This window comes from Alexandromys fortis, unplaced genomic scaffold, assembly GCF_014885135.2.
Source record: "Alexandromys fortis isolate MF-2015 unplaced genomic scaffold, M_Fortis_MF-2015_v1.1 scaffold_1, whole genome shotgun sequence".
Lineage (NCBI taxonomy): Eukaryota > Metazoa > Chordata > Mammalia > Rodentia > Cricetidae > Alexandromys > Alexandromys fortis.
Window position 1 is genome coordinate 29,395,802 of NW_026067927.1, and position 26,179 is coordinate 29,421,980.

Below are 26,179 nucleotides of genomic sequence, written 5' to 3' on the forward strand. Positions count from 1 at the left end.
AACTTCATACATAACCACTTAACAGCACTGTATAGGGCTGGCAAGATGCCTCAGCAGGTAAAGGCACTTGCTGCTAAGCCTGACAACCTGAGTTTGATCCTCTCCGAAGTAAATAAATAAAGAGTAATAAAAAATTAAAACCTATAGATTTTCCTAAAATCCATAGAAAATGTCATCTTTTTGAAAAATAAATCTTTACAAATTCTGAGTGTGTGTGTGTGTGTGCATGTACATGGCATGGCACCCATGTGGTGGTCAGAAGGTAATTTTGTGGAGTTAGTTTTCTCATTGGCCTTAATGCAGGTTCTGGAGAACCTATTAAACTCAGGTTGCCAGGTTTGCATGACAAATACCTCTACCTGGCCCCAAGAACAATTTAAGAAGAAAAAAAAATGCTAAAATTCATTTTGTTTGAATTTTTTGGGGGGTTTTGTTTGTTTTTGATTTTTGAGACTGGGTTTTTCTGTGTAGCCCTGACTGTCCTGGAACTATCTCTGTAGACCAGTCTGACCTTGAACTCACAGAGATCCACCTGCACCTGTCTCCCAAATGCTGGGATTAAAGGTGTTCACCACCACTGCCCAAATAGCCTTAGAAGTCTTATAAAAAAAAAAAAAAGACGACTCACACTTCCTGATGACAAAGCTTACTACGAAGTAGAGTTATCCAGACTGTGTAACCTCAGCATAAAAAGATACATTGACAATCTGGATTCAACAAAGAGCCCAGAAACAACCCACCCATGTCAGAATTCACAATAAGGGAGGGGCTGGCAGCCAGTAAAGTGCTCGCCATCCAGCCTGACAACTTGAGTTTAGTCCCTAGGGTCCACATGGGAGAGAGAACTGACTACTGCATAGTTAGTTGTTCTCTGACCTCCACACACGCACTGTGGCACACGCGTGGTCACACAATACACTAAATAAATAAATGGGGTTGGGGGAAAACCCTGCCTCCAGGAGAAAAGGTCCATTTCTTCAGGAGTGGTTCTGGGAAACCCCGGTATTTACCAGGAAGACAATGGAGTTGCTCAGTGTACCACAGTGTAGGGAGCCTTGTTAATGCCTAGACATTGGGCTGCTGTGCAGTACCAAGGTCATGGTGCCACTGCAGTGCCCAGGGATAAGGCTGGTATGGAGATCACATAGCTGTGAGCCAGTTCCCCTTAGAGGGCCACAGGCCAGGCCGTGGGGATGAGTGGTGGTGTGCAGAACTGAAGCTGAGCCCTAAGCAGCGGAGGGGGCAGAAGCGCCAGTAGAGGGGGCCACCAGACCACACTGCCCTGCTCTGGAGCACCTCTTATGGCCAACAGGAACATCTCACTATCACCTCCTTGTCCCCTCTCCTGGGGCATGTTCTCAGAGCATGGCTCACCTGTTCAGCCTTCCCCTGTTTTCCTCTACTCAAATCTTAGTCCATCCCTGGCGCTCTACTTCAGGGTGAATAGGAAAGCAGAGACTCTTCTGAGCTATGGTGCACGGCTGTCAGCATACAGTAGGTGCTCAATAAACACCTAAAGATAGAAGGTGGGGGAAAAGAACAGAAGTTAGAGCCGCGCACAGTGCAGCAACCCCAGGAGAGCTCTGAGAATCAGGAAAGTATCTGGTTCCCACACACAGGGACAGCTTGTGGTGGGCACAGCCGCCTGCCAGAGAGAATATCAGAAGGTGGAGAGTAGATGGAGGCACCCAGTGGTCAGTACCCCACCAGAAGGAGGACAGACTTTCAGGAAGAAGAGTGAGGGGACAGGCACAGGTTCAGGACTAATGTGTGTAGGGGGTGCTCTTCCCTTGCTCCCTCTGCCCCAACCCTTGGCAAGCCACTCCTCTTCTGCATTTAACTGCTCCGAGCCTCGGTTTTCACTTCTGCTAAATGGCATCAGCACCACCTCTTGGGGAAATGGAGGGTCCTTTAGGTAATGGAGATAGAGTTTGCCCCTACAGGACTCACTCTGGGTCTCCTATAGGCTCCACCCTTTAGTTGCAGGAGTTCACACCTGGTGCTGATGCTATCTAGGGACCGTGCCTTATTCGTTGTCTTCTCATGAGAAGAAGCACCAGGACAAAGCAGACCAAAGGTGACAGCCGGAATCCAGGCAGGTGACTTGAACTGAGCTCATCCTGTACAGTTTGGAGGGGTACTTTACCTGCTCCCAATTTCCCACGTTATTTTTCCTACCTCCCCTTCCACATGTGTGCTCTTAGCTAAAGCACTGTTTGCCCTGGGCCAGATTCTGAGTTGTGTTCCTGGGTTCACAAATTTGGGGCGGGAAGGGGGTGGCTGAGGGCAGATTCTGGCTCAATGAGAGGATCACCGTGAGTCGCCTGCAATGGGAGCAAATGGTTGATTGGCAGCTGCAGTCTGGGCAGGGATGTTGAGGACTCTGCCTTGACAAGGTAAGAGAGGCCTGAGACTCAGCTCACCTGCAGAGACTAGCATCTCCACGTGTTATGTGGGGACAAGCAGAGAGGAGACAAATTTAGCAGATAGGTTTCTTACTGGGCATGTGTCCCTGCTCCGCAGAAGCGACCTGGGTAGGGGATAGAGGACCCCTCACTCGTATCCGACCCGCAAATGAATAAGTTCTAAGCAGGACAGGTGAGACTAGGGAGCCAGTTCAGGGCAAGGCTGCAGGGTCGGGAGCGACAACACAACCCCTTTTCTTCTTTCCAATCCTGTGGCTCAGATGCGAGTCACTGGACTGTCCTCCGCCCCTAAGGTCTGGGGGTCTAGGGTTGTAATGCGGGCTCCTGGGCGGCACCACTGCCAGGTAAGCTGTGTCTCATAGTTAGCTCGCTCTCGGGTCCCCTGACTTTTGTCCTCCACCTCTGGGAGCTGGAGCATCAGGAAAGTTCACCAGATCGCGCGAAGGAGCCAGGCAGTCCCCAGTTAGGAAGAAGGGGAAGGGGAGGTTGTTCAAGAGCCAGTAAACTCATACGCAGTTCGGGATGGGAGGGAAGCTGCGGGCCCAGGAAGAGGAAAATCCCCCTGTCCATCCCACTTCGGGGTCAGAAGAAAGTTAAGGCCAAGGAGTTGCTTCTGGTTGAGGCAGGGCTGTGCGGACTGTGCTCACGCAGTCGGAGACAGAGGGCTCCGCGGCTCGCCTCCCCTGTCGTCCCGGGGCCACCCTCTCCTCGCCGGGTCCTCCCGGACTGGCTGCTGGCTCCCCCGGGCCCGCGGCCCACCTTCTACCGCGGCCCGCCTTCCCGGCGGCGGGAGCGGGGCCCAGGCCGGCGGGCGGAGGCGGCGCCACCCGGGGCGCTGACGTAGCGGCCGCTCGGCGGCCGGGGGTCCCTTCGGTGGGGCCGCGGCTCCCCGCCCGCCGCCCCCGCGCGTCCATTCGCTTTGTGTCCCGCGCGCGGCCGGGCCCCCCGCGCACTCTCAGCCTTGCGCCCCGCGGCCCGGCGGGCGGCTCCCGGCGCGGCCCCAGCAGCCCGCGCCGGCATTGTGTGGACGCGCCCGGCCGCGAGCGCGCGCGCGGGCCCTGCCGAGCGCCCCCGGCCCCGTCCGCTCCGGCCGCGGCGCCCGCGCCCGCCGCCCCCGCCGCCCTCGCCGCGCGGCCCCCGGCCCGGCCCGGCCCGACCCGGGCAGCGCAGCGGCGGGGCGAGCGGCGGCGCGGCAACATGGCGACGGTGCCCGTGTACTGCGTCTGCCGGCTGCCCTACGACGTTACCCGCTTCATGATCGAGTGCGACGCCTGCAAGGACTGGTTCCACGGCAGGTGAGCGCGCCGCGGCCCGCCCGGCCCACCGAGCCCCGCGCCCGGGCCGCGCGCCCCGGGCCCCGCCGGGCACCGCAGCCGCGTTCGGCCGCCGGGCCGCGCGCCCTTTTGTGCCCAGGGCGGGGGCGTACGGCCGCGGAGCACAAAGCGAGGCCCGCGGCCGGGGCGGGCGAGGGGCGCGGGGAAGTTGGGGCTCCGGCCGCTATGGGGCTGGGACCCGGCGGTCTGACAGCGGAGCCGCAGTGGCCGCGGAGGCCCGGAGCCGGACGAGGCCCAGGCCTGGGGCCCCCGCCGCCAGCCCCCTGCGAAGTTGCAGGAACTTTCCCCGCGCGGGCTCGGGGCGGCCGGGCCGGGAGAGGCGGGCGCGCGGCCCGGCGCGGGTCCCCCGAGAGGCGCGACTGGCGGGCTCCGGACCTGGCAGGGCTAGGGCAGACCCGGGGACAGTAGCGAGGTGGTGGCCGGTGCCCCTAGCCCCTGCCGGAACCGGGAAACCTCCCCAGGACCTTGTCCTGGCGGGCAGGAACCCTCTGGGGACCCTGCGCGCCTCCGGCCCGGGCCGGCCTGCGGGCCTAGGCGGGAGTGCAGTGACAGACCGATGTGAGTGTCTGTCTTGTGTTGGGGTGGGGGTGTTGTGGCTTGGCCACCTCCTTCCTGGCCTGTTCGGTTCCCCATTTCCCTCCTCCCTGCCCCAGGCAGAGACACCCCAGTTTTGACGTGACCTTATGCTCTTTAAGGAAGATGGGGAGGGGGAAGAAGGTAAGCCCGGAGATCCCAAACCCGCCCTCTTGGCCCTTGACGGTGGCCATGACCTGGCCTTGTGCCTACTTTTCGAGAGCCTAAGTCCCTTCCTACTCAGAAGTAAGAGGAGGAGAAAGAGGCGATCATCCTGCTTAAACTGCTCCAACAGGTTCTCTTGTGTCTGACTTTGCCTGTGGGGTGTGCTTGGGCCTCAAGAGGGCTGACCCAAAGCTGGACCGGTCTGTCTGTCCCCCTGGGTGTGAGTTTTTAGTAGGTAGTAGCAGGGTGTGTAGTTCTGGATGGTCCCTGAACTTCCTTCCAGAGAGAAGACCCTCCTGTTTGCTCACGTCCAGAATCTTTAGGAATCTTAGAGAGCTGGGGAGCTAAGGAGCAGGGATGTGATGGGCTGACTCACATCTGTAGGCCCTAGGAAAGAGGCTTATCCGACTCTCGTGGGGTAACCTGACTAGCCTTAGGAAGGGTGGTCTTTTATGGCTCGCTAAAATCTCTGGAATATCCTGTGCTGCCTCCCCCAAATATCTAGGGCTATAGAGAGCCGTCAGAGCTGTGTGACCCCAGGATTCTGCTCCAAATAGGGCCACTCTAAACAGTTAACTAACTGGTATCCATCTCCAAGGGGTCTGTGGCCAGATCACGGTGGAGGCCTCCCCCAATCCAGAAACGCTGGAAATCTGGTCTTCAGTAGCTCTAAGAGTGGTGGAACCCCCTCTTCCTGTCTTAATCCAGGGCCTGCAGCACCCCTGGGTACTTGTCAGCTGGGCTTTTGCCCAAGCAGAGAAAGGGGAGATGAGCCCAGTGAGCAGTCTTGATACTAGACGACATTTGTTATCTGTTTTTGTTTTGTTTCTGGAGGCCTAGTCACCTTACTACTTCTCTGAGGATTTCAGTTTGATCTGAGACAGGCAGTTGATTAGCCCAGATGCATTTGCACCTGTTCAGGGCTCTGGGTTGTAACTGGGCTCATTCATGGCAGGTGTTTTCTTATGCTCAAGTGCACCCTGAGTGGTGCCTGTTTGTGGGTTTAGACCTCTGACTAGCTCTGTGTAGGGTCAAGGCTTGGGGCCTAAGTGAGGCAGGGTGGGAAAGGCCTGGGCCTCTACCTGCTCCGGTAGCCTGGGACAGATCCCTGAGCCCCTCTCAAGTCTCTCTTATTCAAGAGTGGGAGTGGAAGGCATGTGCTCAGCTTCGTGTGTTGTCTCTCCCTCCAGAGAGTCTTGGAGTAAGACCCCTGATGGCTCTCTTCAGACCAGGGTAGCCGCACCTGGGTTGTTAATTCCCTCAGTTTACATTTTACCTCCCTTTTGAACAGCATGTATTCCTTTACACTTTTGATCTTGAGGAAACAAGACTCACCGAAGAAATTGTTAACATGGTTTCCCCAGGAGTGGTAGAGCAAACTTATAATCCCAGTACCCACAAGGTGGAGGAGGCAGGAACTTCAAGAATTCAAGGCTATCCTTGGTGTTATACATCCTGTTTGAGGCCAGCCTCAGGTGTGTGAGACGCTGTCTGGAAAGTAGCAGCAAGGGCTGGTGGGATGGCTCAGCAGAAAAAGGCTCTTGCTGACAAGGCCATTGACCCCAGTTCTAGTCCCAGGACCCACATGGGAGATGCAGGCTGTCCTCTGATCCCACATCTGACCCATGACATGAACTCCCGTCCAAAATAAACTTGAACAGTAGTAACAAATGCACCCAAACACCAATAACAACAGAAGGAATTTTGCTACACATAGCCTCCGATCCACCTCTCCTAAGTGACTTAGTGGACTATGCCAGCTTTGAAATTAAGGCGAGAACTTTGGCTCAATGCTAGGGACTGAATGCCACACTTTATTCCAACTTCTTTAGCCAGGTTTCCCTCCTTCAAGTACTTTTCCTGTTTCCAGATCCCACACAGAGTTGTATTCCTTACCCTGGCAAATGTCTCTTTTAAAAGGAAACTTTGTATCATTCTCTAAAATGGAGCATTATTGTAACTCCATACACAGTAACCGTAAAAATAAACACAGTAGCCAGGCGATGGTCTCACATGCCTTTAATCCCAGCACTTGGGAGGCAGAGGCAGGTGGATCTCTGAGTTGGAAGCCAGCCTGATCTACAGAGCCAATTCCAGGACAGCCAGGACTATACAGAGAACTCCTGTCTTGAAAACAAAAACAAAACAGAGCAAAACAAAACCCCCACAGTAACCAGGAAAGCCTCAGTTTGTCCTACCTGGGGTCACATTACACATTTCCAGCAAGGCTTTGGTGGCGATTGGAATGAGGATCTCTTAAGTCACCTATGCTTACAGCGATGGGGGGTTGGTTCTTGACTGCTTCTGTGACCTAGAACTTGCTTGGGATGGCCACTTTCTAAAGCCCAGCTTGAGTCCATGCTGAGTGTGCCTCTGCAGAGGCAAGGGGCTCCACAGCACCCTGGCAGGCAATCTCTTTGGGGACAGCCCTGGTGCAATGGGATGAGGTGTGTGGCACACTGAAGATTGTTTATATGTATTTCTTGGAGAGGACGGTGGGGTGTGGGGAGCATGGGGAAGGAGCCTCACTGTTAAGTCCATGGCATGTATAGGTTTTTTGGCGTCCTCTCCTTAGGCCCCTGCAAGATTCTTCACTCAATCCTGCCTTGGTCGTGACCGGTACTCCCTTGCTTTTCTGGGATCCCTGTGGTGCCTGAGAGTTGGGACTTGGATGTAGAAGGGAATGATTCAAAGGCAGGACTTTGTAGAAAGCAGCTGGAGGCCAGTTGCTCCTGAAAGTGTCACACATGGTCCACTAGGTAGGGACCTGGAGCCCTACAGAGGCCTTGGGAACCTGCCCTCTTTGGAATCTTACTCTTGTACAGAATCTCTTGGGTCAGAAACCTCAGGCTTTCCTTGCGCCTGTTTCATCCATTGGGTGGATGGGAGCAGAGCCCATGAGCAGCACTCCTGCCTGCCTCCGGCTTTGGAAGACCCAGCCTCTCACTTGTCACTGACTTGCTTGGAAGAATTTTGACCTCTGGGAGGCAGGAATGGCTGCATTAATTCATCCAACATCTTTAAGCCTGACCCTCTGACCCTCTTATGGGTGCTCATTCCATCAGAAGGTTCCTTGAAGGGGTTGCCAATAAAATCGACTTCAGAAAGCTTAAAAGATGTGCAGGTGACTTACGGACAAAAGTTTCACTCGTTTCTCAATAAATATTTGCTGTGTGTTCTAGGAGGGGCTCAGAGATGGCAGGTGGACCTCTTGCCTGTCTGTTACTGGGTTCTTCTTGTGTATGGTTTAGACTTACAGATGGACTTCTTTTTCGCTCTGGGGGGTGGGGGTGTCTGGTCTCAGAGTGGCAAGTGAGATCTGTGGGAGCAGAGAAATAGGAAGGAAGGCAAGGAGGTCAAGGAAGAGGGGACTTAGGTATAGACAGAAAGTACACTGTGGGATGAGATAGGGATCTGGACCAAGTGTGGCAAGAGCAGACTCTAAGGGTTGTTTTTGTTGCTTTGTCTTTTTTTCTGTCTGTCTTTCTTTACCCTCTTCTCCTCTCTCTTCCCCTCCTCCTTTCCTTCCTCCTACTTTTTTTTTTTTCTTTTTGAGTCAGGGTCTCACTAACCCTAGGCCAGCTTTTAAGTCTTTATCCTCCTGCCTCAATCTCCTGGGCACTGCCGTTAAAAAAAGGCTTGTATCACCCTACCTGTTTTGTTAGAATCCCAGTGGCTTGTTCTTAGGATGGAAGGCAGGGATAGGGAGCCACCATGTAAGTGCAAAAGTAGGGCTCCTGGGGACATCGTGTCTGTTTGTCCCCCTGGGCTCTACCTACCCTCCTCCTGGGGTTCTCTTTCTATGTCCAACTCCCTTAGACTGGGTGGCCTGTGTGGGCTTTAATTATGTCAACTTAGCCATGAGGTCCTTGGAGCAGAACCGCATCTGGGGTACCTGGGGACATGGGGACTTGTGGCAGTGCCTGCTGCTGGCCAGCAGAGTTCATGTCTCACAGGAAGGAGACATGGCCAAGAGGTGTCTGAGCTATCATAGACTCTGATACTGCCTATGGGGAAGAGGCCCTCCACTGAGACAGCCTAGAGATGTATTTAGGAATAACAGTCCATCATTTTAAATAAATAAACTATATTTATTTTGTATGTATGAAATTTTTGCATGTATGTATCATGTATATGTACCATGTACATGTCTGATACCTATGGAGGTCAGAATAGGATCTCATATTCCCTAGAACTGGAAGTATGGGTGATTGTGAACTGCCATGTAGGTGTTGGGATTTGAAACCTAATTCTCTGCAAGAGCCACATGTGTTCTTAACCTCTGAGCCATCTCTCCAACCCCTAACCCATCATTTTAAGAGAAGGAATTCTCCCTATGTGAGTTTGCAAAGTTCTGGAAAAAGTGGGAAGAATGTCCATTCAGTATCAGAGGAGACTAGGAATCCTGACGGTGTTTCCAGAGAAGGATGCAGATGTCTGGAAGGAAGTAGCTTGGTGTGAGCCTCGTCCTAATCTCCATGATGTATGCTTTTTTTTTTCCCCTACTGGAAATAATTTGGCTGGCAACAGGCACAGTACAAGCACAGGATTGCAGCCCATATTTGTTTGGGGCCATTTGGGCACCAGGCATAACTACAGATGGCCCAAATCTGGGATGTCCAGTGCCAACTCCTCTATCCCAGGCCACCTTTTTTCCTACAATTTCCTCATAGTACCTCACACTTGCCAGGCTCTTATTTAGAAAGAATAAAGAAATTACTGTTGGAACTGGGCCACCATCTAATGCTGCATGGAGTGCCCTGCAAGAGTCCACCAACTTCTCAAGTTCTCAAGCTCCATTGTGGGTAAAACAAGTCTACTGGCTGGGTCCTGAGACCATGATGGTGACAGTAGGGCTGCAGGTGCTTACCATATTTAGGCCATGCTGAATGCCTGTGGGACTATGCAAGCCTGGTCCTTTCTGGTCTTCGTATAAACTGTGAGTGGAAGTCTAGTCTAGTAGGTCACAATGTCAACTTCATTCTCAGTGCTGACCCGGAGGTAGCCAAGTCTCTGTCATTTATGGTTTTCCTGACCCCAGCAGGTAGATATGTTCACCTCTAAGATGGTATGGCAAGAAGGAGGTGCCTTGCTTGTGCTTTTCTTGTTCAAGGTTTGAGCAGACACTGGGTGCTGATAACCACGTGAGTTCATGGATGTGGCTGTATGCTGTGGCGTGAGCCTATCGGGAGGTCCACAGGAAGTGCTGGGTGTGGAGTGGTCCCTGACTAAGCAGCTACCTGAATAGTCCCTGCTGGGTCTCAATGTATGCCCACCTCTCAGGAAGGGATTCCCATCTTTGTTTCCTTCCTTCTCTACTGGTCATCTTTAGTTCCCATTTTTCTGGCCACTTCTACTCTTAGTTTTGTGGTTTGGTGGCACTGGACTTCTCTAGTCTAGCCCATATCAAAACCTTGAGTTTAAAATACAAAATAACGTATCTGGAACTCCAGCTTGTTTGGCTGTCATCTCAAGCCCTGAGACCTGGAGGTCTTTTTTCAGGCAAGCAGAGCAGCCAATCTCTTGCCTTTCTGAAAAGATAGGGGTGAAATGCAGTTAGTATGAAGTTGGCCATTTTAAAGTAGACAGTTTACCTCGGCACCACACCAGGAAGAGTTCAGCGACATTCAGTGCATATGTGCTGCGTGACCCTTCCTCTGTCCATCAAACATCCATGCCTCTTTCTCTGCCTGTCCCCATCCCCTACTGACTGGGCATCTTCAGGACCTGTGGATTTACCTATTCAGAATATTTTATGTAAACAGAATCACACAATATTAAACATTATGAATCTGATATCTGTTTCTATTTCTGAGGCTAATATTTTTGAGGTTCATGTGTTGGTGTTATTATTTTATTATTTTTGTTGCCGTCTTTTGAGGCAGGGTTCTTTTGTGTTGTCCTAGAACTAGCTTTTTAGAACAGGTTTACCTGTAACTCACAGAGATCTGCCTGCCTCTGCCTCCTGACTGCTGGGATTAAAGGCATGCATCACTATGCTCAGTTCTGAGTTGTCTTCTCTCTCTCCCTCCCTCCCTCCCTCCCTCCCTCCCTCCCTCCTTTCTTTCTCTCTTTCTTTCTTTTTATGGCTGAATAATATTCTACTGCCTGGGTGTCTAGGCCACAGCTCTCCATTGTCAGTTGGGTTGGGTTTGGGTTGTCTGCTCATGTGGCTGTTGTAAATAGTGTTGCTGTGCACATTTGTGCACCAACGTTTGGTTGAACACCTGTTTCCAGTTTTTCTGGGTATACTAACCGCACATGTTACCGCTGAACTGCACCCCCAGCCCTATATTTAACTTTGTGAGTAACCAGCAGGGCATTTGCCACAGGGCCTGCCCCATGCCCCCATTCTCGCCAGCGATTGTTGTTTCCCAGTCTTTGTATTATAATCATCCTCACAGGTGTGGGTGTCAAGTAGTGTTCGGTGGTGGCTTTGGCTTGTCCCTGATAACTGATGGTGTTGGGCATCTTGCCTCTGCTGCCTGGTGTTTTGGTCTTTGGCTTTGAGAGACATCTACCTAAGACCCCTGTCCCCCTATGCTGGAGATGGAATCTAGAGCTTTGCACTTGGTAGGCAAGTGTTCCACCACTGAGCCACACTCACTCCCCAGCCCCATTGCACACTTTGTTTTATTATGTGTGCTGGGCTCTGTGTGCATGCTTGTTTGCCACAGTAGCATGTGTGTGGGCAGAGGACAGCTTGCAGGAGTTAGTTTCCTCCTATCGATTGGATCTTGGGCATCAGCCTGAAGTCGCCAGGCTTGGCAGCAAGCACTTTTACCTGGCAAGCCATCTTGTCTGCCTGCCCCTCTCTCTCTCTCTCTCTCTCTCTCTCTCTCTCTCTCTCTCTCTCTCTCTCTCTCTCTCTCTCCTTCCTTCCTTCCTTCCTTCCTTCCTTCCTTCCTTCCTTCCTTCCTNGAGAAGAAGCCATGGAAGAACACTGTTTACTGGCTTGTTCCCCTTGGCTTGCTCAGCCTGTTTCCTTCCTTCCTTCCTTCCTTCCTTCCTTCCTTCCTTCCTTTCTCTCTCTCTCTTCTTTGTTTTTAAAATTGGATTGTTTGTCTTCATTTCTGAGCTTTAGAGCTGCTTTATGTATTCTAGCATTCTAGCAATTACACCTTTATCAGGTACATGATTTGCAAGTGGCTTTTTGTTTATTTTTCTATTTCTCTGAGTTAACTTTTCATGTTCTTCCCTCCCTCCTTTTTGTTTTGTTTTTTGTTTTTGTTTTTTTTTTTTTTTTGAGACGCTCTTTCTCTGAGTAGCCCTGCCCTGGCTATCCTTGAACTAACTTGGAGATCTATCTGCTTCCGCCTCCCAAGTGCTAGAATTAAGGGCATGTGCCACCAGTGCCCAGGCTACTTTTCATGTTTTTGATACCATCCATTGGTTAACAAAAGTTTTTAGCTTTAATGAAATCCAGCTTGCTTATTTATTTATATTTCTTCTTCATGGTTTTAGTGTCCTAAAATCTCTTATCAAATCAATTGTTGTAAGGTTTGCTCTAGTGATTTTTTTAAGTTTCATACTCTCAACTCTTTATTTAAAAAAATAGTTTTGTGTGTGCATATGCACATGAGCACATTCACACCACCATGTATGTCGTGTGTGTGCACATGTGCATGCATGCATGTGCACCATCACCTACATGTGAAAGTCAGAGGAAAACTTGTGAGAATTGGTGCTGTTTTTCCTATCATGTGGATTCCAGGAATCTAACTCAGTTTTCAAACTTGGCAGCAAGCAATCTACCTGACCCTCAACTCTTAGACTTAGGTTTTAAAAAATCTTTTATTTGTTGTTACTTTTTGTTTGTTTTAGAGAAAGGGTCTCACTATGTGGCCCCGACTGGCCTGGAATTTGCCCTGTAGACAAGGCTGGCTTTGAATCACAGAGATCCACCTGTCTCTGCCTCCTGAGTACTGGAATCAAAGGCATGCACCACAGACTTGGCTTCTAAGTGTTTTAAAAATTTCATTTATTTATTTATTTTTGTGGCAGGGGGCACATGGCACTGTGTGTGTGTGTGTGTGTGTGTGTGTGTGTGTGTGTAGGTGAGAGTACAGTTTGCAGGAGTCAGTTCTCTTCTTCACCGTGTGGAACTCAGATCGCCAGCTGTGGTGGCCAGCCCCTTTAGGCATTTGATCCATTGTGTGAGGTAGATCTTGGGTTAGGCCTTATTTACAGGCTGTCTTCACTGCTGGTGATGTTCCTAAGGTTGATGCCTAAAGGCAGAAAAGTTTTTAGTTCCTGGTTTTTGAGTTTGGTGACATAGTTACTTGGTCACATTGCTTTAGGCTTGTGAGATTCATGTTTTCTACATGTTTATGTGTGTGCACACACGTGTGCAAATGTGAATATGGAGGTCAGAGATCAATATTGAGCCACTTCTGTCACTCTCTACCTTATTATTCATTCCCTCCCTCCCTCCCTCCCTCCCTCCCTCCCTCCCTCCCTTTCCTCTCTCGTGGCCTGGAACTCCTTCATTTAGCAAGACTGTCTGGCTAGCAAGCCCCAAGGATGCTCCCGTTCCCTTCTTACCAAGCACAGGGTGAAATACCGCATCATGGGGTCTGTTTGTTTGTTGTTTTAACATGGGCCCTGGGAATCAGAACTTAGGTTCCTGTGGCAAGCACTTTGATGAACGCACCATCTCCTCAGCCCCAGATCCTTGTTTTTTTGAGACAGTTTTGCTGTGTAGCCCAGTCTCTCTCAAACTTCTGACTCATCTTCTGAAGTGCTGGGATTATAGGTGTGCGTCATCTCATCACTCAGCTTCCCATAGTGTTTCTTGAAAATAACTTTTGCTCTATTGTCCTCCATTGTTGAAAACCATGTGTATAAATGGGGTTTATTTCTGATCTCTCAATTCTATCCCCTAACTATTTCTGTCTGTCCTTAGGCCAGTGCCTCGTGGTTCTGAGTACTGTGGGTTTGTAATGTGTTTTGAAATAAGAAGTGTGAGCGTTATGCTTTATTCCTATCCACCCACAGAATTATTTTGTTGTTTGGATCCAGTATTTAGCCCCTTGCAATTTCATGTTAATTTGAGTGCTATGTTTCTGCAGAAGTAAAAATAAAGAAAAGAAAGGCAGCTGGGTTTTGACAAGGATTGTGGTGTTTATAGGTTTGCACATTGCTCTCTCGACAGACTTAAGATCCCGAGCACAGCGTCTCTCTCTATCTGCTTTGGCCATTTCCACCAGTGCTTTGTGGGATCCAAGTCTCTGACTTCCTTGGCTTGTTCCTAGATATTTTGAGAGCAGTGCTTCTGTAAGTCATTCAGTCTTACAAGTCTTTCTCTGTCCCGCCAGCCAGCTCCCAAATAATGACATAGAGATTTCTTATTAATTATGAAAACTTGACCTATAACTTAAGCTTATTCCTAACTAGCTCATATAACTTAAATTAAACCATTTATATTAATCTATCTTCATTCCCTTGGAGTCACCGCTCTTCCATCTCGCACCTTCTGTTTCCTCCCTGCCAGTCTGGCCACTCTGCCCCTTCTTTCCAGAGTTCTCTTTCTCTGCCCGGAAGTCCCACCTATACTTCCTGCCTAGCTATTGGAATTTAGCTTTTTATTACACCAATCACAGCAATATGTTTTTACATAGTGTACGAAATATCTCACAACCATTCACTGATGGTGCCTGACTTTTTTCTTTTTCTTATTTTAGATTTGTTTATTAATTATACATAGAGTGTTCTGCCTGCATGTACATCAGGTCTCACTACAGATGGTTGTGAGCCACCATGTGGTTGCTGGGAATTGAACTCAGGATCTTTGGAAGAAGGCAGTGCTCTTAACTGCTGAGCCATCCCTCTAGCCCCTAGGTGCCTGACTTTTGGTTTTTGTTTTTCTTTAGTATTGGACATGGAGTCTAGGGGCCACTGAGATATACCCAGCACCATTTCGGCCCTTTCACTTGTTTTCATAGTTCCCTTGTAACATCTAACTGGGTTTTCAGAATCATATGTGTGCCCCAACCCATTTTGAGTTTTATGCTCATGCTAGCATGGCACACCCAGATGCTGGGTGCACAATGCATGCCCTAATTCATGCTTTTGAAACAGGGTTACCATCTTCTTTTGTAACCATAAGCTTTGCTGGGCCTCTGTGCCAGATGTGGAGTCTAGGCATTTGTGAATGTGTGGGACTCCTTTTGTGTCATGCACATGGTCCTCTTGTGCAAGTCTCCTTCTCCTTCCCTTACACCGTCATCCTGGGGGTTGCCTTTATGGTTGAAGCAGTGTTGGGGACTCCCAAGACTTAGGCTGGTGGTGTTTTTGAGCTGTGACAGATGCCCCATGCAGGCAGCGTGTGACCTTACCAGTATGCAGGCTGCCCTGAGAGCTTGGTGGGTTACTCTCGCCAGGTGGACAAGCCAACTAAAGTTTAGCGGGTTAAGATTGCCCTGTTCAATACAGCAGAGTACCATATACAGCTGGAGTGTCTGTCCCAGGTCTCTGCAATAGTTCCCCTCCACAGTGACAGGAAACCCCAGGTTGAGTGCAGGATCCTATCAGGCAAAGAATAGCACACTAGGAATGTTTTAGGGGGAAATGTGTGGAGTCAGAACGAGGCAGACCCACTGAGTGTATAGGCCAGATAGGCTGTAGAGTTTCTACAGGAGCAGGCCTAGACATGATTGGGGGTGGTTGGAAGTAGAGAGCAGTTCAGGAACCCAAAAACCTTACAGGGAGTCTAGGAAAGTGAAGCCATTCCAAGCCCTGGACTAGAGTGAGTCTCTATTCTTTCTCATCTCTTCTGATGTTCCTCCATGACCCTGCGAGGAACAGGGCAGGAGGAACAGTCCAGCTGCATAGTGCCCAGGTCCCCGGCCTGGGGACGGAGAGCTAGAGAGACAAAGTGCAGGTGCTACTGTGGTGGCTGGGGCAGGACAAGGAAAAACTGCCATCTGTTGTCTGTCTGTCTTTCCGTCTGTCTGAGGTACAGGCCTCCCTGCCCTCACAAGAGCAGCCTGAAGGAAGACAGTGGCTGGCTTGTGTGCTGGGTAGGGCTGTATCCTTAGGAGCCCTGGGACATGTTCTCTGGCTGTGTGCGTGTGGAGCTGGTCCCACAAGTGGCCCATGTGGAGTGCAGGATGGGTAGCCCCGAGAGAGAATATAAGGCCACCACTTATTTTTTTCTCCCCCCACTTGGTTATTTTTTTTAAATTGATTTTATTGAGCTACACATTTTTCTCTGATCCCTTCCTTTCCTCTCCCCTCCCCTCCCTTCAGCCCTCTCCCAGGGTCCTCATTTTCCAATTTACTCAGGAGATCTTGTCTTTTTCTACTTCCCATGTAGATTAGATCCATGTATGTCTCTTAAGGTCCACATTGTTGTCTAGGTTCTCTGGGATTATGATTTGTAGGCTGGGTTTTTTTTTTCTTTAAGTCTAAAAACCACTTATGAGTGAGTACATGTGATAATTGTCTTTCTGAGTCTGGGTTACCTCCCTCAGTATGTTTTCTAGCTCCATCCATTTGTCTGCAAATTTCAAGATTCCATTATTTTTCTCTTCTGTGTAGTACTCCATTGTGTAAATGTACCCCATTTTCCTTATCCATTCTTCAGTCGAGGGGCATTTAGGTTGTTTCCAGGTTCTGGCTATGACAAACAATGCTGCTGTGAACATAGATGAGCACATGTCTTTGTGGTACAATTGAGCATCTTTTGGGTATATACCCAAAAGTGGTATTACTGGGTCTTGAGGAAGGTTGTTTCCTAATTTTCTGAGAAATCACCACACAAACATCCAAAGGGGTTGTACCAGCTTGCACTCCCACCAGCAATGCAGGAGTGTTTCCTTTACACCTCATTCTCTCCAGCATAAGTTGTCATCAGTGTTTTTTATCTTGGTTATTCTTAAGGTGTAAGATGGAATCTCAGAGTTGTTTTGATTTGCATTTCTCTGATGCCTAAGGATGTTGAGCATTTCCTTAAGTGTTGAGAGTTCTCTGTTTAGATCTGTACTCGATTTTTTTTATTGATTTGTTCTTTTGATGACCAATTTCTTTTGAGTTCTTTATATATTTTGAAGATCAAACCTCCGTCTGATGTGGGGTGGTGAAGATCTTTTCCCATTCTGTAGACTGCCATTTTGTCTTGTTGACCATGTCCTTTGCTTTACAGAAGCTTTTCAGTTTCAGGAGGTCCCATTTATTGTTTCTCTCAGTGTCTGTGCTACTGGAGTTATATTTAGGAAGTGGTCTCCTGTGCCAGTGCATTCAAGTGTACTTCCAACTTTCTCTTCTATAAGGTTCAGTGTGGCTGACTCTATGTTGAGGTCTTTGATCCATTTAGACTTGACTTATGTGCATGGTGATAGATATGGATCTATTTTCATTCTTCTATATGTTGATATCCAGTTATGCCAGCACCATTTGTTAAATATACTTTCTTTTTTCCATTTGATATTTTTTGCTTCTTTGTCAAGAATCAGGTGTTAGGGCTGGAGAGATGGCTCAGAGGTTGGGAGCACTGACTGCTCTTCCAGAGGTCCTGAGTTCAATTCCCGGCAACCACATGGTGGCTCACAGCCATCTGTAGTGAGATCTAGTGTCCTCCTCTGGCCAACAAGCATACAGACAGACAGAACACTGTATATGTAATAAATAAATAAATAAATAAATCTTTGAAAAAAAAAAAGAATCAGATGTTAGTAGGTTTGTGGATTTATATCTGGGTCTTTGGTTCAGTTCCATTGGTCCTCCTGTCTGATTTTAATGCCAATACCAGGCTGTTCTCAGTACTGTAGCTCTATAGTAGAGTTTGAAGTGAGGGATTGTGATACCTCCAGAAGTTACTTTATTGTACAGGATTGTTTTGGCTATCCTGGGTTTTTTGCATTTCCATATGAAGTTGAGTACTGTTCTTTCAAGGTTTATAAAAATTTTGCTGAGATTTTGATGGGCATTGCATTTAATCTGTAGATTGTTTTTGATAAGATTGCCATTTTTACTTTCTTAGTTCTACATATCTAAGAGCACGGGAGAGCTTCCACTTTCTGGTGTCTTCTTCAATTTCTTTCTTCAAAGATTTAAAGTTCTTGTCATACAAGTCTTCCACTTGTTTGGTTAGAGTTACTCTGAGATAGTTTATGCTATTTGTGGCTATTGTGAAGGGTGTTGATTCTCTGATTTCTTCCCTAGTCCTTTTATTGTCTGTATAAAGGAGGGCTACTTGATTTTTTTTTTTTTTAGTTAATTCTGTAACCTGCTACATTACTGAGAGTGTTTATGAGTTGTAGAAGTTCCTTGGTAGAATTTTTGGGGTTGCTTATGTAAACTATCATATCATCAGCAAATAGTGAGAGTTTGACTTCTTCTTTTTTGATTTGTAAGCCCTTTATCTCCTTTAGTTGTCTTATTGCTCTAGCTGGGGCCTCAAGAACTATATTGAATAAATATGGAGAGAGTGGGCAACCTTGTCTTGTTTCTGATTTCAGTGCTATTTCTGTGAGTTTCTCTCCATTTAGTTTGATGTTGGCTTGCTGTATATTGCCTTAATTATGTTTAGGTATGTTCTTTGTATCCCTGCTCTCTCCAAGACTTTTACCATGAAGGAATGTTGTATTTTATCGAAAGCTTTTTGTGGGTTTTTATTTTTCAGTTTGTTTATATGGTGGATTACGTTGACAGATTTTTGTATGTTGAACCATCCCTGCATCTCTGGGATGAAGCCAACTTGATCATGGTGGATGATGTTTCTGATGTGTTCTTGGATTTGATTTGCCAGTATTGAGTATTTTGCGTCAATGTTCATGAGTGAGATTGATCTGTAATTCTCTTTCTTAGTTATGTCTTTATGTAGTTTCAGTATCAGGGTAATTGTAGCCTCATAAAAAGAGTTTGGCAATGTTCCTTCTGTTTCCATTGTGTAGAACAATTTGAGGAGTATTAGTATTAGTTCTTTGGAAATCTTGTAGAATTCTGAGCTGAAACCATCTGATCCTGGGCTTTTTTGGTTGGGAGACTTTTGATGACTGTTTCTATTTTCTTTAGTAGTTATAGGTCTATTTAATTTGCTTATCTGGTCTTGATTTAATTTTAGTAAGTGATTTTTTTTATCCAGAAAGTTGTCCATTTCCTTTATGTTTTCCAATTTTGTGGAGTACAGGTTTTCGAAATATGACCTGATGATTCTCTGTATTTCCTCCTGTCTATTATGTCCCCCTTTTCATTTCTGATTTTGTTAATTTGGATATTCTCTCTCTGCCTTTTGGTTAGTTTGAATAAAAGTTTGTCTATTTGTTGATTTTCTTGAAGAACCAACGTTTTATCTCATTGATTTTTTTTTTTTTGTATTGTCTTCTTTGTTTCTGTCTTGTTGATTTCAGCTCTCAATTTGATTATTTCCTGTCGTCTTGTTCTCCTGGCTGAGTTTGTTTATTTTTGTTCTAAAGTTTTCAAATGTTCTGTTAATTCACTAGTGTGGGATTTTTCCAGCTTCTTTATGTAGGCATTTAGTGCTATGAACTTTCCTTTTAACACTGCTTTCATTGTGTCCCATAAATTTGGGTCTTTAATTTCTCCCTTATTTCTTCCTTGACCCACTGATGCTTCAGGTGAGCATTGTTTAATTTCCATGTGTTTGTGGGCTTTTTGGAATTAGTGTTGCTGTTGAATTCTAATTTTAAGCCATGGTGATCTGATAAGATACATGGAGTTACTCAAATTTTTTTTGTACCTGTTGAGCTTTGCTTTGTTACCTAATATATGGTCAATTTTTGAGAACGTCCCATGAGGTGCTGAGAAGAAGGTATATTCTGTTATGTTTGGATGGAATTTTCTATAGATGTCTGTTAAGTCCATTTAAGTCATAACATTTGTTAGTTCCCCTATTTCTCTGCTAATTTTTTGTCTGACAGACTTGTCCAGTGGTGAGAGTGGAGTGTTCAAGTCTCCCACTATTAGTGTGTGGGATTCAGTGTGCACCATTTATTCTTATACATCACATGGGGCTGGGCACAAGCCAACATTTGGGCAGCCGTCAGTGTTTGAGTGAGGACTGATGTGCCCTACCTGGGCTGCCAGACTGTAGCAGAGACCCTGGCCCAATACTCCAGAAGTGTGGTGGTGACCTTGGGAGCAGACAAACATTCAGGCTGAAGGTCTCTGTGACTCTGTGATGTCGCCTCTCCCATTTAGGCCCCATTTCCCTATGGGAAAGACTGTGAACTGGAACTCTGAAACCCCCGAGATCCAGAATCTATCCAGAATTTGTGTTTCAAGCCAGGCAGTCTTGTAGATGGACACTGGGAAGGGATGTGGTGAGCTCGGTGAGTGGAGATGACCTGTGTTCTCACAAGCTACAGGTCACGTGGCACAAGGGTCCCCGCCAAGACCCTTTCCCTTTAGTGCTAGGGCTTGTCACTATGAGCGCCTGTGGTGTCTCTGCCTAAAAGGAGACAGAATTCTGCCACCCTCTGCCCAGCTGCCTGTGACAGGTGTTGTAGGACCGCCCCCTGGGAGCAGCTTTTCCTGCCCATGCTTTGCATATGGCTCTGGGCACCTCTGATGCCACCCTGACCTTGTGGCAACTCTCAGTGGGCCTTGGGTATGAGGTTGTTCAGAAGAAACCAGCCAACCAGGTCCCCTGAATCATGGCCCTACTACTTGCGCTGGCAAAAGCCAGGACTGGAGGGCAGTCTGTGAGACCTGTCTGTCACCCTTGGCAACGCCTGGTGACTACACATTTATGCACGGTGGTCCCTGAATCTCAGCTGGGCACTGACATCCTGAATTGGCCATGCTTGGAGTCTGTCCATCTAGACAGCTGCTTTTCCTGGGGTGAGAGATGAAGAACTCCCAGGGTGAAGGATGAATGGCGGAGGAGCTCACCCTGAGGTCCTCTGTAGTAGAAAGATTAACTAAGAAGGTGTCTCCTCCAGCCATGCTGCTTGCCTCTGGGAAGATCTCCCAGGCTCTGTTCTGGCTTTGAGCCCACTACTGTTATTTGGAGAGTGGAGACAGTAGCTGCTTTTGGCATAGAGGTTCTCATGGTACAGTGTTACCATGTGACCCACTTACCCCAGTCTGTGTATAGCTGACCCTTAGTCTCCCAGCGCTCTTTTATGACTGATGCCTGCTGGTCTCCCTGGTCTGCTCCCTGCCTGCTGGGGATCTTGATCAGGCCTTGGAATTGTGCTGTGTGGATTGGAGGAAATCCAGCTGCTGAGCAGTCTCCTGGGTGGCTCCTCGTGGCCTGGGTAGCAATCTTGTATTTGAGCCTTGTCTCTCCCACTTCTGAGTCACAGCTGGGGTGGGTCCCAGAGTCAGAGCTTCAGGGCAGATTGAAACACTCTAGAGCTGCAGACTAGAAGTGGTCAGCTCTGGATGTGCCTGGTGTCAGCTCTGGTACTTGGATGCACTGGCAGATGACTCCAGGATCACCACCCAGCACCCATGTGGCTGATTCACAGCTCCCCATAACCTCAGTCCCGGGGATCCAACATCATCTCCTGGGCTCCGTGGGCAAATCTGTACCACATGTCCATTCTCATCCACAGACCCAGATACATATACATGTCATTTAAAAAAATCAAATAAGAATCTAGAAAGAAAGGAAGAGCAAGGAGGAAGGGTGGGCAGAAGTGAGGGTATGTGGACTGCCTGGGCCGGATGCAGCCCTTCTCAACTTAAGGCACAGGCAGATTTGAGAATAACTCAGTGTTGTGAGAACAGAACGAGCTTGGCTGATGTCTTTCCCCTCTTACCTCTTGAACACTAATGCTTAATGAGGCCCTGAAGGCAGTTCTGGGAGTGGCCTAATGGGATTTATGTGCAGGGCTATCCCTGGCAACTTGTGGATCTTCTAGGGTAGTGAGTGAAGCTTCTTCCAGGGGCCCTGGACGCCAGGGCTTGTGACTCCTGCTTTGTACCCATGTCTCTTGGATCTTCTTTCAGTTCCTCCCACACAGCGGCATCTCACCTGCAGAACTGGGAAGGCTCTGAGAACAGGTTCAGGTGTGGAGATAGCAGCTTTAAACAGGAGGATTTGTGTTCAAGTGGAGACACTTTCTAATCATTGAAACTGTGCCCCAGGGGATACCATCTAGGGAAATGAGGTCCATGGTAGACCAGGGATGCTCAGTTTTGTGCTGTTGACATTCTGGACTAGAGGATGATCTGGAGTAGGGCCTGAGCTATGTTCTGTAGTGTCTATAGTTCTGGTCTCATACAGGTGCTGGGAGCACCCCAAGTTGTGATAAAAGTATCTTCAGCCTTTACCACTTGCTCTGAGGCAGACACAGTGGCACCCAGGGACAGGACAGGCCCCACCCCAAAATATTTTTTCTCATCTTGAGCCTGCAGTGCTGCCAAGTAGAGACCTGGGTTTGTCTACTTCAGTGCATGTTGGTAGCTGTGTCTGCCACATAAATAGCAAGAACTAAGGGTGTAGAATTGAAGGGTGTCAGATGACCACAGGTCATACTGATTTTGCTACACCCTAGGAGCTGAACTTTTGGTGTCTGTTGCTATAGTTTTATTTTGTAATTACCTAGTGCTGCCATTCATTCACATTTAAGTTCTTCTACCCACAGTCCTGATGTTTTCCGTTGGCAACAGAGCTAACAGGTTCAACGTGAGGTGTCTGGGCTGGCTGCTTCCCACCTGTTTGTTTCTTCTTTATTTGAGCCATGTCTGCCCCAAGGTCTAAACTCACTTTTGTTTTTTCAAATTCTATCCACTTTCCACCTTTCCCTCTAAGCCTAGGTCTCAAATCAGCCCAGGCTGGCCTTGAACTTGCTGTATAGCTGAAGATGACCTGAAATGTTTTTCCTGGTGCTTCTGCCTCTACCTCCCAAGAGCTGAGATTACAGGCATGAGCCATCAAGCCCTGTTTAAATGATACTAAGGATGGAAGCCATGACTTGTGCTTGCTAAACAAGTGCTCAACCAGCTGAGCTGCAGCCCAGCCCTTCTGTACACGTTTAAGGTTGGTTTGCAGAAAGGTAGATACATGGCACTCAGTTTCCTTGAGTGTTCACATTCTTCACTGTTAGAATAGAAGCCAGCATCCATCATTGCTGCCCATGGCCTGGGCTGACTGACTCTGCAGCCCTCTTCACAGGCCCTCTGCTCACACCACCCTGGAGGCGTAATTGCGCTTGTACTCTCTGCTCCTCCAGTTGTCATGGTGACCTCCCTGACTGTGTCCTGTGACTGTGGAAGGTGAGACAGCAGCATAGGCTGGATCTGAGGATCCCTTTGCCTTTGAGGGGCTGCTTCTCCCCAGGTATGTCAACACACCCGTGTGACACCTTGACAGCTCTCAGGGCCAGTCAGGGGAGGGATCCAGTGTCACTTGGCAGGTATCATGGTGACATCAACACACACCTTTGGTCTGCTGAGATATGGGTCATGAACCCACTCTGTGACCTGTGGTCCTGACAGTGGCCAGACAACAATTTGTGAGCCTGGGTGCATTTCCTCTTCACAGTTTCTTCTGCATCTCACCTTCTAGGAAGGAGAGAATTTACTCTGTGAGTCTGTGGAGTCTCATCTGGTAAAAGCAGGACTCTGAGACAGCTTGATTTGGCTGTGACTCTCCATTGGGTACAGGTTTACCTCTCTCTGTTGGGTGCTGGTTTACCATGTCATAGGGCAACCATCTTGGGAGCATTTGGCTCAAGCTCCACTTTTAACAAGTGGGAAACCGGTAGGTAGTGGCTGTGAGGACCAGGAGCTTTGCCACCTCTTGTGGCCCAATGCTCTTTCCCTTGAGATGCTTTTCTGAAGGAGATCACTGTAACAGAAGTCACCTTCCATCTGAGAACACCCCAGACATAAGACAGGCAGTGTTGGTTGGCTGCCACAGTCTGCTAAGCTACAGCCATTGGATTGTGGTGTGCCTCCTGCCTTCAGTCCGGCTCCTCCCTGGGGACCTTGCAAGTAACCTGGGTCCCAGGTTTGTTCCTTGTCTGCAGTGATGTTGGGGTTCTGGGTGTGGGGACACAGGAACCACTGGGACTCCTTAGTCTGTTCTGGATCCCCCTCACCTCCAAATGGCCCTGGCATCTCTACTTTGGAACATTTGGGTCTTTACCCAGAAGTCTGTGTGTCAAAACCTTGTCTTCGTTCCTTACCAGGATCACCTCAGAGTGTTCTTGTTCTGGGAAATCCCCAGTCCTGCCACCTTGGAACGGGTGACAGGAGGGGGCTCTGTGGATACCTCAGGTTGCTTTCCCACTTGGAGCAGCTCCTCTGATTTTCTTCTTTAAATTTAAATCTATTTATTTTCTATGTGTGAATGTTTACCTGTCTGTGTGCTTATGCACATGTATATCTGGTATTCACAGAGGTCAGAAGAAGGTGTCAGATCCCCTGTAAAAGGAGTTATGATTGTGAGCTGCTTTGTGGGTGCTGGAAATCTAACCAAGGTTCTCTGCTCTTAACCACCAAGTCATTTCTCCAGCCCCAGCTGCTCTGCTCTTGGCCTCAGGATTCTGGGATTTCATGGCTTTGCTTTTCTCATTCCTGGGGGAGGTTTGTGATGGTGGCAGTGACTGACCAGCCCGAGTGGTCTGTTCACACTTGGGATTCAGTGTCATCATGAGCCCATCTGGAAACACTGTCCACTGCTTGACCCCTCACACAGTACACCTTAGTCCCTGAATACCCCTCTGATGGCCAGGACTCAGGAACCAGACTTCGTTCTCCGTCTGCTATGTGTGTGTGTGTCTGTGTCTGCTCATCATATGTCCCTTGGTGTTAATTACCTGAGATGTGGCTAGGTGTCTCACCTGCTGTCAGCCACCTGCTCCTGGCCCTATGAGTGAGCCATGTCCCCACCATACCACAGTTGTGAAGACTGTAAATGGTGAGATCTTTCACGGTGTCAGAAGGTTGCAGAGCTCTGGCCCATCCTGTGTGCCATAGCTCTCTGTTTCCTGGCTATTATCCCAGAGAGCCCACCCCAGTCCTGCCAGTTCTAGACTCCTGACCAAACACCTTCTCACGGAATGTGCCACCAGGAGGCACTGTCCTCCCCCAGTACCGCTTGCTCCAGTCTGGAAGCTGTACCTCTTGTAGTCAGGGGCAAAGCCCATCTGGAGAGGGGTCTCATGAGCCAGGTCTCTACGAATCTTTGTGTTTCTTATCGTTCATGGCTTTGAAAAGGGTCAAAGAATAAGTGGTAGAAAATTCCAGCAAGATGAGTCATAGAGCTCACCCTCTAGCAGCAGGGATCTCCTGGGGCTGTCAGGTCTTCTGACTGCAAGAGCCACTGGACACAGCTGTCCCCAGGGCTGAGTAGAGTAAGCTCACCTCCTTTGGTCTAGAGTCCTTATCTCTGCTCAGAGGACCTTGGACTGCATTTGCTCTCCAGTCAGGGTTGTTTGCTGTCTCTGAGGGTTTTATCCAGGGAGAAGACTTTAATTCCCAAGGCTTCTGGGAAGAGATATTTGCTCTACATCTGCATACAATTGGTTTCCTTAGAAACCACTGGAATAGATGCTCTGGAGCCTGCTTCAGATTTTTAAAGAGACCCTGCCCTGTATCTGGACGATCTAAAAACCCAGAGTGGTTATATAGTACACGCAAAGACATGTGAATATTCATTTAATAAATCAAGACTCCTAGGCTGAGGAATGATAGAACTGAGGGGTGATTAAATAAATGGCTGTGTGCACACACAATGGGAAATTATCCAGTTGCCAACAATGTGTTTACAACGGCTTTAATGATTGGGGGAAATGTTTACAATGTAACATTAAATGACTTGCTGTATTTATTAGTAGGGTGACAGCTGCTATTAATTAGTTAAAACAAGCTCCAGTTTTAAAATATTTAAATTTAATATTTTAGCACTAAAGTTTTATTTTTGAAAATGAAGGGTTTAAAAGGTTATGATACTTTCTCTCAAGCACGTTTATACTTTCCAGTGGGTTTTCCAGATCAGTCGTGTTACTTTTTCAATGAAAAAAAAAATGAATTCAGGACATGATGAGGAGAAGGTTTGTTGTAGATATGAGGGAGACCACAGCCAGAGGCATCTGGAAGGGTCCAGATTGAACCAGGCCCTGAGAAGAGGGTGGGGGAGCTAGAGAGGAAGAGAAGAGAGAATACTTGGGAACCCAGAGACTCAGAGGCCAAGAGACAAAGAGACTGGCATAGCCAAAATGGCTGGGTTATGTAGGAATCAGAGAAGCTGGAGGAAGGAGGGCCTGGCCCTGGGCTGGTGAGTTTAGGGTAGGGGGTGGCATATGCCTGCCAGGATGTCTCTGTAACTGGTTATGGGGATGCTGGGAGAGGCTGAAACTGCCAGTGCCACCTCAGTTAGCTATTTGTCCCGAGTATGAGACCTAACACTTTTATAGTTAGAAATGAAGTAAGCTCGGTGTGGTAGTGCACACCTGCTCAAGAGGCAGAGACAGGAAGATTGACATAAATTTGTGGTCACCCTGGACTACACAATGAGACTCTGTCTCACAAAATTAAAAACAAAACACACACACACACACACACACACACAAAAGAGAAGCAAAGTAGGCAAGGAAATCAGCTGTGGGTGTGCACTGTCTGGCTTCTTCTAGAGAAGTTTTTAGACACCGGTGTGGGAGGGAGTCTCATTGTCCCACAGCTGTTGGCCACAGGCCTCTTGATACTGAAGACTGAGGGGGGATAGCCCTACTCTTTTGGTACACCCTGCCCCTTTTCCACTGT

At 48.3% G+C, this 26,179-nt stretch overlaps 1 protein-coding gene across 3 annotated transcripts in view; it reads left to right on the forward strand.

The window, feature by feature from the left end:
- Window positions 1–26,179, forward strand: part of Phf2 (PHD finger protein 2) — an 81,360-nt gene that overhangs the window by 2,873 nt on the left and 52,308 nt on the right. The window contains exon 1 of one of the 3 annotated variants that reach the window (XM_050144183.1): window positions 3,521–3,721. The exons of 1 other annotated variant lie outside the window; for it this stretch is intronic. In XM_050144183.1, the coding sequence (XP_050000140.1) occupies window positions 3,624–3,721 (98 nt within the window). In that variant the 5' untranslated portion in view covers window positions 3,521–3,623. Of the gene's footprint in view, window positions 1–3,520; window positions 3,722–26,179 lie in introns of those variants that run through there. One more of the 3 variants, XM_050144181.1, reaches the window with a different exon arrangement.